Source organism: Haliotis rufescens, unplaced genomic scaffold (genome assembly GCF_023055435.1).
Source record: "Haliotis rufescens isolate VD_foot unplaced genomic scaffold, xgHalRufe1.0.p SCAF_55, whole genome shotgun sequence".
In the NCBI taxonomy this organism is placed as follows: Eukaryota; Metazoa; Mollusca; class Gastropoda; order Lepetellida; family Haliotidae; genus Haliotis; species Haliotis rufescens.
This window is the reverse complement of record NW_025964279.1, coordinates 1,091,011-1,102,746: the sequence shown is the minus strand read 5'-3', so window position 1 is coordinate 1,102,746 and position 11,736 is coordinate 1,091,011. Positions and strand designations below refer to the sequence as shown.

The 11,736-nt window shown below is 39.1% G+C and overlaps 1 protein-coding gene across 5 annotated transcripts in view; it reads right to left on the bottom strand.

The window, feature by feature from the left end:
- Nucleotides 1–7,017: 7,017 nt before the first annotated feature.
- The window catches only part of LOC124144985 (protein split ends-like), a 65,810-nt gene continuing 61,091 nt past the window's right edge, over nt 7,018–11,736 (bottom strand). For all 5 annotated transcript variants that reach the window (XM_046514609.2, XM_046514611.2, XM_046514610.2 and 2 more), the window contains one exon: nt 7,018–11,473. In XM_046514609.2, coding sequence (XP_046370565.2) covers nt 11,342–11,473 — 132 coding nt within the window. In that variant the 3' untranslated portion in view covers nt 7,018–11,341. The remainder of the gene's footprint in view (nt 11,474–11,736) is intronic.

Genomic DNA, 11,736 nt, shown 5'->3' with positions numbered 1-11,736 from the left:
CTCATTCAAAGAGTGAAACTTACTGTGAACGTATTAATAGCATCCATCATGTTAATAGCAAATAACAAATTAATTTGGTGGATTTGTGTGGGTTGCCATTTTCTTTGTGTTTCCAAAGCTCTGGCGCATAAAAATGATATGTTATTGTGTCATTGTAACCAGACATTTCACATGGTGGTAACGACTAACATCTGCTGTTTTACCTGTGAATATCCGGGTTAGACTAGGTCTTCAGGAACCCATGCAAGCCGTAAAAGGTGACTATGCTTGTCGTAAAAGGCGACTAACGGGATCAGGTGTTCAGGCTTACTGACTTGGTTGATGCATGTCATCATAGCCCAGTTGGTGTAGATCGATGATAATGATGCCAATCACTGGATTTACAGACAGCTGTCATATAGCTGGAATATTGTTGAGTGCAGCATTAAACAAACCTTTTACTACTTAAATGAGTCAACATGGTGAATGGCGTATTTTCATCCCCTGCAAAGTATGTTATTGCCATGTTATTAGTTTTACATGAGTGAGTGAGTGAGTTGGGTTTAACGCCGCTTTTAACAGTATTCCAGTTATATCGTGGCGTGTCAGCTAGGAAAGCCCGAAATGATGCAGGTCCCAAACCGGGATTCGAACCCACAATCATAGGTTTCTGGCATGTCCAAGGGACGCAACTCTGCACAGCGAATCGCGGCGCCTTAGACGACTGGGCCACCCGTGCCCCCAATTTTACGTGACATATGGTTTATTTGCTACTTACACCATCCTTGCTCAATATTTTCATGATAGGATAGCCGTGTTGTGTTCAACAAAAAGACATGGATTATCTCCCTTTGACCAGTAGTGAGTGTAAAACGAACCTGTCCCAATGTCATCTCATGTGAAAAAAGGATTAATTGTTTGTAAAGATCGCCAAGATCTTCAAGTTAGTCCTACTCCGAACTTGCTGTAACACATCTTCCCGAGGCAAGCGAGTTAAATGACTATCAAAGTCCAGTTTCTATCCTTGCCGAACTAGGCTGGTATTATATGGAGTTACATTTTGGCTGGACTAACGAGTCTATGCATAGTCCAATCAAAATTGTGCACCGAAATCGAAATCCGGTTCGCAAACAGTCATGCAGATTTGGGTCGAGTGCAGGATTTGCAAAGCATATGTACTACCAACTCGTTGTCAACAGATATTTTACTAATCTTTTCATGTTTTTAATTAAGGTGCTCAAGTGATTTGATGCACTTCGCAATGTAAGACCCGTTTTATCACAATATAGATCTTGAGTTTTGATCAGATCGTCTTGACTAGGTGCCTGGGTGCCGCCATTTTGCTTGAAGCAAATGCAAGTGATGCGAGAGGTGGAATTTAAATGGTCCATAGGAGGGGCTTAGAAGGGACATAACTCGTAATAACCACTGGTGGCGCTACGATCGCGCCCAGGAATACCCGCCTTGTTCGGCAAGGGTGGGAACTGGACTTTTACAGTCAGTTAACTCTCTTGCCTCGGGAAGATGGCTGTAACATTACCAAACAATTTTTTGTTATAATATTGATTAATCAAATACTTCCACATACCTCATTTCAAATGTTATTTATCTTTTTCTTTTAATAAATTGTTGTGAATATCTTTGGCTTGTTTGTCGTTGTATTTGGACAAAGAAGAACAACCACATTTTAACAGTAATTCTTTTTTAGCTGTGTTTCTTATACCCATATGACAAGAACACCCATCTTCCTGTGTGTCTGTATACTTATGTGGCCTAGATGTATGTTAACATGTAATCTCATTCAAATCAGGTCTTTAACTCTGGATCCGGGGTAGAATAGGTCTTCAGCAACCCATGCTTGCCGTAAAAGGTGACTACGCTTGTCGTAAAAGGCAATTAACGGATCGGGTGGTCAGGCTCGTTGACTTGGTTGATGCATGTCATCGATCCCAATTGTGTGGATCGATGCTCATGATATTAATCACTGGATTGTCTGGTCCAGACTCGATTATTTACAGACCGCCGTCATATAGCTGGAATATTGCTGAGTGCGGTGTTAAACAACAAACCAACCAACCAACTCTGCATATTATGAAAATAATTATTATAATATTTTGCATGTACAATAATAGGTTTCATAGAAATCAAGAAAGAGGATATAGTTTAGGGCCAACAGAGAGCTTGGAAGGGTTTGCATCACAATGAGCAGTGGGACATTATAATAGTGACGTGCGGTGGCTCTGAGACATGCAAGACTTACTTAAGTATTCTTAATCCAAATTTAGGTTGGTTGGTTTGTTTGTTTTACGCCGCACTCACTGAAGTGTGGCAGTATTGTACACAAACTCTGTGTTCAAAATATCTGTTATTTGTGTGTTTAATTTGTTGTGTAACACCTCAATCAGCAATATTTCAGCTTTCTGATGTTGGTCTGTAAATAATCGAGTCTGGACCAGACAATCCAGTGATTAATATCATGAGCATCAATCCACACAATTGGGATCGATGATATGCTTCAACCAAGTCAGCGAGCCTGACCACCCGATCCCGTTAGTTGCCTCTACGACAAGCATAGTCGCCTTATTACGGCAAGCATGGGTTGCTGAAGACCTATTCTAACCCGGATATTCACAGGTAAAACAGCAGATGTAAGTCGTAACCACCATGTGAAATGTCTGGTTAGGATGACACAATAACATATAATTTTTACTCGTGTATAAATCACCTTGATTTCACTGAATTTAGGAAGGTTAATTCTGCAGGGGACATAGTTCCACATTGAAAACACTGTTTATCTCTAAACTCGAAATCAGTTTTTATGCACAGCAAAAAAATGTTCAATTTTCCTCCACTGACCTGAACTTTCCTATTTTCTTTGAGATATGGATTAATGATTGAGGTATTAAAATCAGGAACATTATATCAGTTTTAACAACAAAAACGAAAGTTGATTTGTTCCTCATTCCAAGAAATAAATAAAGAATTATAAGATATTCTGTCTCTAACAAAAATCCCCCAGAATAGTAAACGCCTAGACTCTTAACCTCTACCATTCAGCCCTACTGCATGAGGTACCGGTACATTTTTGTTTTTGATTATCAGAACAATGAGTATGTTTGTACACCTCTTTTAGCAATATTCTAGCACTGTCAGAGCACAGAATACTGGAAGACTTCACACAATTTCAAGTGGGGAATCAAACCCGGACCTTTGATGAGATGAGCAACACTTTAACCACTGGACCACCCCATCGCCCCTCGTTAGAATGATGAACCACATTGTGAATATGAAGAGAAACACAATTGGTAATTCAGAATAAAAAGCACCTCACATAAACCCATGCAGAAAGGACACCTGTGGCGGTCCATCAACTCTGCCTCGAAACTCAATTACCGTATTCGACGTTATAAGCGCCCAGGGCGCTCTCAAAATTAGAAATAGGGGGCTCTAGTTAGAATATAATTTTGGTGAAAGCGTTGAAAGATCGTAAATTTCGTGGTTTACGCTGACAACCTGAAAAGATACAAAAGAAAAGTCTGTGCGTATTATACATGACAGATATATTTTTTTCCAGAATTGAATTGCAGTAATGAAGGGTGCATATAACACATGAGTGCTTATTATACACGAATAAATAAGTCTTGTGTTCATTGATTAATCGCAAGGGTGCTAACTGGGATTGTTCACAAGCCAATATATCAGCAAATATCGGCGTGGGCACTTATTAGAGCGGGACGCTTATGACATCGAAAATGGTATATACTGGAGTAAGCTGAAGTCAAGTGTAATGTATGACACATCATGCATTGATGCATGTGTCTGATAGTCTGGTCCTCATGGTTAGCATCAGTTGTCTGGCAAACTGGCATATCCATTTCTTAAATAACTGAGGACAAACAAAATTTAAAATTGGTTTAATAAATCTGCCAACTCTAAAAAATAAGGAAAACAATGATAATGGAAAGGTTTTTTTATTCCGCCGACCAGATATGTTTAAAAAAAACAACTTATTTACAGTCGCTATACATAAATATAAATTATTGAAAATACTATACTCACCCCCAAAAGAAACGCGAACTACAGAAGCATATAGAGGAGGATGTAAGTAAAGAGTGAGTGAGTGAGTGAGTGAGTGAGTGAGTATGGTTTTATGCCGCTTTTAGCAATATTCCAGCAATATCACGGCGGGGGACACCAGAAATGGGCTTCACACATTGTACCCATGTCGGTAATCGAACGCAGAGTGGGTGAGTGAGTATGGTTTTACGCCGCTTTTAGCAATATTCCAGCAATATCACGGCGGGGGACACCAGAAATGGGCTTCACACATTGTACCCATGTCGGTAATCGAACGCAGAGTGGGTGAGTGAGTATGGTTTTACGCCGCTTTTAGCAATATTCCAGCAATATCACGGCGGGGGACACCAGGAATGGGCTGTTGTAAAGAAGAGATGTTTCAATGTGTACCAATGAATGACAAAACAATCAGGTAGGGTTACCACAGTGTGTCTTTATTCTTATCATATGCTGCATGTGATTTCCAAACATTACACGCTAATCCGGAGTCAAGGATCTATGACGTCACATGAGCTTTGGTTTGTTTGTTTGTTTTTGCACCAAACCAATTTAATATATCTTGAATATGATTAATTCAAAGTATACGAACCAACACGTATGATATTCGCGATTCTTTTGTCGGTGAGTATATAATTAAAACCTGTTGAAAATGTATCTTAAAAACTTCAAAGCACAAAGACTTATGATAATTTGCAAGAGGAAATAAATAATATATTGGATATTGTATTTGTTATCATGGTGTGTTTTTTCTAGTTTTTTTCCCTACATACCCACCTGAATTTTGGGTCAAAGCTCTGTAAAAAAAAAGAAAAAGAAAAAAAAGGTCTGGCCTGATGATCTCGAGTAAAAGATGATGAATAAGATGCCAGAGATCCTGAGTAATTTGCATTACAGAAGCAGAGTGTGTGATCATGAGCCTTGCACATGACATTTGAAGATAACCATGACACGTCTTCGTGACAGGTTGAGTTCCTGTTCCGGATTCCCATCACAGATTAAAGAAAATGACCTCAAACTTGTTCCACGCTCTGAAATGAAAGCATTTGCATTGGTCATGTAGAACGTTTTAAAATAATAATATTAATAATAATAATAATAATAATAATAATAATAATAAAAAGATGGCAAATATTCAACAGCAGCAAGCCTGACTGTTGACACTCAAGATCTATGTAGTTTTAAGTGTTCTATTAATAAAATCAGCATACAATGGCCAGTTGCGATTGACGTCATGACTGAGACAAGCCCGATATTAACTCATATCCTGCAACCCTGTGAAACAACACCTTGAGTGGACTGGGTGTTACCATGGTTACACTGCAATACAACAGTATTTCAGTCAACTGATGTGGGAGGAAGGCCCAAGGTGACAATTTTGTGGACATACTGTTGACGTACTGGTAAACCAGTCTTAAGGACGCAAATCTTGCAAACCTAGGATTCAAACCCCAGACCACTGGTACCTGGTTTGACTGCACCAGGTAAAGCCCAGTAAAACAACATTGTGAGGTGAACCTCCACACCAGTAGATGTTCAAGAATGTCTTCTTGTGCCTATTATTGGCTAAAAACATTGCATGAAACTCCCTTCAGGAGACTACCAGAAGGAGTTCAAGCATGTCTTTTTGTGCCAATTATTGGCCATGAACACAGCATGAAACTCCATTCAGGGGACTACTAGAAGGAGTTCAAGCATGTCTTCTTGTGCCAATTATTGGCTAAAATATTGCATGAAACTCCATTCAGGGGACTACCAGAAGGAGTTCAAGCATGTCTTCTTGTGCCAATTATTGGCTAAAAAAATTGAACGAAACTCCCTTCAGGGGACTGCCAGAAGGAGTTCAAGCATGTCTTCTTGTGCCAATTATTGGCTAAAAAAATTGAACGAAACTCCCTTCAGGGGACTACCAGAAGGAGTTCAAGAATGTCTTCTTGTGCCAATTATTGGCTAAAAAAATTGAACGAAACTCCCTTCAGGGGACTGCCAGAAGGAGTTCAAGAATGTCTTCTTGTGCCAATTATTGGCCATGAACACAGCATGAAACTCTATTCACGGGACTACTAGGAGTTTGAAGCATGTCTTCTTGTGCCAAGTATTGGCTAAAATATTGCATGAAACTCCATTCAGGGGACTACCAGAAGGAGTTCAAGCATGTCTTCTTGTGCCAATTATTGGCTAAAATATTGCATGAAACTCCATTCAGGGGACTACCAGAAGGAGTTCAAGCATGTCTTCTTGTGCCAATTATTGGCTAAAAACATTGAACGAAACTCCATTCAGGGGACTACCAGAAGGAGTTCAAGCATGTCTTCTTGTGCCAATTATTGGCTAAAAACAGTGCATAAAACTCCATTCAGGGGACTACCAGAAGAAGTTCAAGCATTGTACCCATGTCTGGAATCGAACCCAGGTCTTCGGCGTGACGAGCGAACGCTTTACCCAATAGGCTACCCGACCGCCCCGGGACTACCAGAAGGAGTTCAAGCATGTCTTCTTGTGCCAAGTATTGGCCATGAACATTGCAAGAAACTCCATTCAGGTGAAATGAGTCATTTTGAAATCATTATGACTTCACACAATTGTTCTTGCAGATGATTCTAAACTCTAGCTATTCTGAACCTACATTTTGTGACAGTAAAACAGAAGCAACTATTGGTCATTATGCAACATGAGAGAAATATATCAACCAAAACATGATTTAAGTTATAGAAATCATTCGCATCAGATTCCAGAATCAACAGAATCTTATGATTTCTCCATCATGTATGGCAGTCAATTGTTCAAAGGCCCTGTTCCACAAAGCAATTGTACCGCTAACTTAAACTCGATACTTTACCATAGACCTATGAACAGTCAAAGCACTATGACTGCTTTGTGGAGTCCTGTTACGCTGCTTGCATGTAATGCATGTCAAGGTGCTTGTTTTGTTACCATACAGAAAAAGATAACAGTAAACATTGCTACAGTTCTGTACATTTATTCCATAGAGTTTATCACATCATGCATGGTCAACAGCTATATACAACTTAACACTCTACACCTGAAAATATACAACTAATCGTCTTTTCAAAAATAAATGGTACATTTGTCACGTAAAATGCTGCCAGCTAAATTTGAGAGAAATTCATCATGATCTGTGTCAACACATCCCATGGCTACCACTCAGAAGCTCCTTAATAACAAAAATAGGATTGGCAGACTGTAACCAATTTCACAGAAATGAACATGCTGAGTCATCATAAGTTAAATCCACCCCTCCCTTCATCAAATCTATCTTTATCACATCTACATCTACAGCAACCGTATTAGTAAAATATTAGTATCATTTTTATACCTATGTGACTGTTAACATCCATCCACCCTGTAACTACAAGGAAACTTACCAACCCATAATGAAAATGAATTGCCCTGTATTTAGTATTAAGTGAAATTGATGACAGTCTCGGCCAATCCCTTAACACAGTGCAATAGAAACAAACGATGATGTACGAGAAAAAAGTGGGATATTTCAAGAGTCAAAACCACAGCAGTTTTGAGGAGAAAGTCATGATCCAAACCAAGAAATACACACAATGAAAACCTTATTTCCTTCAAAAACAAAATAGCTACCAAGTCCAAAAAAGCTACAAAATTCAATTCAGGCGAATTTCAAAAGAATCCATTGAGAAGAAATAACAAATACATGTAAGCCAAACAATGACACATCAGAATCAGAATTCCAATATAATTAAGAATATCGTTATTGAAATGCATGTTTCAGCATCTTAGGAAAAAACAACTACACAAAACGCTGTTACTTCCCTCTTCAATCCAGCATGTTTTCTATTGTGTGTAACATCTTGCTTTGATAGGCAAAGGAAAGATCTCTTAGAGAAACACGAGAGGGGAAATCAGAAATCTAGTAATCTAGAAAAGGTTTAGAAAGGAAGGAATATCACTTCAAATTTCTCAGGACATTAAACCGTATTGACAGCGATACTGGCAACTTACTTATGAATGTGATCCACATGAGATACTAGAATTAACTTAGATTGATATTTACACCATTCATATGACAAGGAGCACATGGCTTGCCACAACTACAATCTGTACACACTCATGACAACATTATCAGTAACTCACATAAACATGGTGGAATTCTATCGCGTAGTCATAAGAAACAAAGCAGTGCCAGTCAAGTCCTTTTGAAACATTTCATTAAATATTAAATAGCAAGAGAAATCCAAGCATGCATGGTTGCAGATGTAAAAATAATTTATAGTTGTACCATTACTTGTCTTGCAGATTAAATTACCAAAAGCAACAGTACATAATTCTTTATTCCTTATGAATAAATCAATTATGCCAGGTAGTAAAAAATAAATTAATTCTATATTTGTCTCATGAGAATATAAATAAATCAACACTGATCTACATCTTTAATATTTTACCTGTCTCAAACATTCCTGACGATAAACACTAAACACATTCCGCAAGTGCAATGATATGTACTGATTCAGCCATTATTACAATCAGCATATTCAAAAAGGACTTGACAAGCTTCATGGCAGTGGATGGCGGACTTTTGGCAACCATAAACCCAATTCTGTCAATAGTCAACTGTGAAGTGCTACCCAGCAGCCTATTTTCACAAGACAAGTTTTAAACTCTCCTCGCTCTTCACGTCATGATAAATTTCTCACGATACTCTCACAACTGACAGTTATCACTTTGTTTGTACTTCAACAATAGCACTACAAACTATGGCTAGACAATCATGTGCCATTTTCATTAAGTTTCCATCTAACAGCTGATCAGCTGGCGAGAAACTAGTATTAATATATTTCTGTGTTCTTTTCGTCACAAGATCACCCATACAATTTCAAATCAATGTAGCCTAGCCCAACGATGAAATATTGCACACTACTGGGTGGAATGGTATGTCACTTTCCTCTCCATATACACGTTATTATTAAATAGCACAAAGACATAAATACCTTCCAAAATTTTCAAGCCTCAGAACCTAAAATCACAAAGTTATTTCGGCATAATATGCTGCATTCTAATAAATTTCACAGCATATTTGATACAGGTGTTTGCTTACAATTCAAAATCATTGTGAGGAGAAACCCTCCGAGTTATTCTGTTGCGAGCTTAGCTTAAGTACAAGACACAGGTTCTAGGAACCGTAACATAACAAAGACGGACAAACGGATGCAGAAGAGGACGCATTACATGACAGAATGGTATCCCTGATCTGGTGAGAGTAGCCTCCCATTACACGTACATCTACGCGCTGACGACATGAAATGACAACATTTCCATGAGCCAATGACATTATGACATGGGGTGACGTGACTTATAAACATAATGGTTAATGATCAACATGATGATGAAGATGGTGTTAAATACATGAAAATGTGGAAACGAATGACAGCAAATAAGTTCCCAATAGGTGAAAATTGCTGATTCCATACTCAGGGCTGCACACAAGAAACTGAGTTCATCAGATATATTTTGCGCTAAAATAAATACATTGCATCTCAGGTCAAAAAGGTGTTAGATTTAAATTCCAATTAACATTGTAATCAATCACATTTCTATTTCATCTGCAGTTTATGTTACAAATGGCTTGCCAGAGCACACATTGTGATGATCAAAATGAATCTATGAATGAAGTGACTTACAGCTGTACACGACAATTTCCTGTACATATATACACGGGGCGCTAAGCCCTCTTGAGCATTCATAGTTAGTGCCATTTTTCCCGACATCAAGCCCACCACAGAATATCTTACAGTCCAATATTCTGTCTTTGGCTTACGTGTTTTGATCTGTGTGTGCGTACGCAAGCTCTATAAAAACAACTGTCTGAATACTATACTGATAGGACAACATAAAATGTACCTTCAAGCCAGCCATGCAAATAGAAGCAAGTCTAAAGAACACAATCTGAGACAGCTAAAATTATCAACTTAAAAAGGAAATTTGGTAAAATTAACCCAGTTGATGGCTCCATATTTAAGGAGTGCTCTGTCTACTGCACACTAGCAATTCCATGAGAAGATATCCTGAGGTCGGCCAGGTGCCGGCGACACTGAAATGAGGTCCTGAGATCGCAATGTACATCCTTAGAAGCACACGGTACCACTGACAGCTCGACAGACATGACGGACAGACAGACCGATCTGCGCCCTCCTGCACTCTGCCGGCTTGTTTTGTGGTCGTTGCATGCATCATTAAAGCTCTATGATCACCCACCCTCAATGGTGGTCCCCTGTACAATCCGTACAGTAATCCATACAGTGGCTGTACAGTCAGTACATACACTAAACACAAACGAGCAAAACAATTCAAACTCAAAATAGCTGCCTTTTCACATCCAGAACTGAACAGACCCAGTCTTTTTTAGCAGGTCCATGCAATTCCAGACAAATCAGAATAATAATAATAATAATCATGATAGTCATATCCGTGTTATGAATAAGCACATAAGCTTGCCACCAGCCACACAGGTGTCCCTGCCTGCAAACAGACAAGCAAAAACCACTACATACGCTACCTCCCTGGCATATTGTTCCCATTAGTTAAGTAAAGTCACAAAATCTAATGATTTTGGCTTGCAAAGAACAACTTTGTTCAGTTTTTAATCCAACACACATGTACAACTGTTTCTTCATAAATAAGCCTTGGGAAATATCAGTGTGACGTTCAAGAAGTCTATTGTCTTCAAAATTCGGTAAAGGTGATAAACCACATCATTGGAAATGGTTCACAGATTACATATCCAGGTTCAATGTATATTCCAGTGTTTGTCGCAATCGGGTTAAACTCTATTCCGGGTATATTCCGTAATCGGGTATCTTCAGGCTTGTTACATACCTCATGGCTGTGCTGCCAGAGATAGCCAGAAGATCTGGCTGTATATCAGATCTGTATATCAGGTAACGCTTATCATCGAAGTATATCCATAGGTGAAGCTGCACCCTGGGTATCTATCCACTGGGTATCAGGATACCTAAAGTATCGGCTCATGATACACCTCGGCATCCTTGGGTATCCTTGCCATAATCTCCAAATGGTACTCCAAGTAATAGCTTGCTCCAAATAAATACATGTAGTACTCCATTCTTCCTCCAGATATTTGAATGTATTCCTCATAACATAATCTACTCCTGGCGTAGTTCCTGTATTCTGCAAGCATATTCCCAGTAAGCTAATCCAGTCTGTCAATATTCTCCCAAGCATACTGCAAGCATATTCAAGCTTCCTCCTCCGTGGGGCACTCTTCTGTACGATGCCCTCTTCAGCCCACGGTAGTGATGATGATGAGTGCATGAGCCAAATCCTGAATATGTTCCACCAGACCTGTTGTGTTCCGGGCTACCGAGTCATGCGAGAACTCACAAGGTGGGAAGATGTGCACCACATAGGCAGGCTGGAAATACAAGCAGATCACATCACAATTTGTTGTGTACAAGTAAAACCAAGACATCAAAAGGAGCCACACCAACATGAAAACAGCACCATAAAACTTTTTTTAAGCTTACTGACATCAGAAAATTAATGGCTTCATTGTATCAAATTGGGGAATTGAACCGAGCAGTATTACACCTATATCATGGCAGTCTATAATAATTTGACCAGACAACATCCCTCATTGTCAGAACCAAGTCACCGAGCCTGGCCACCCATTACTAA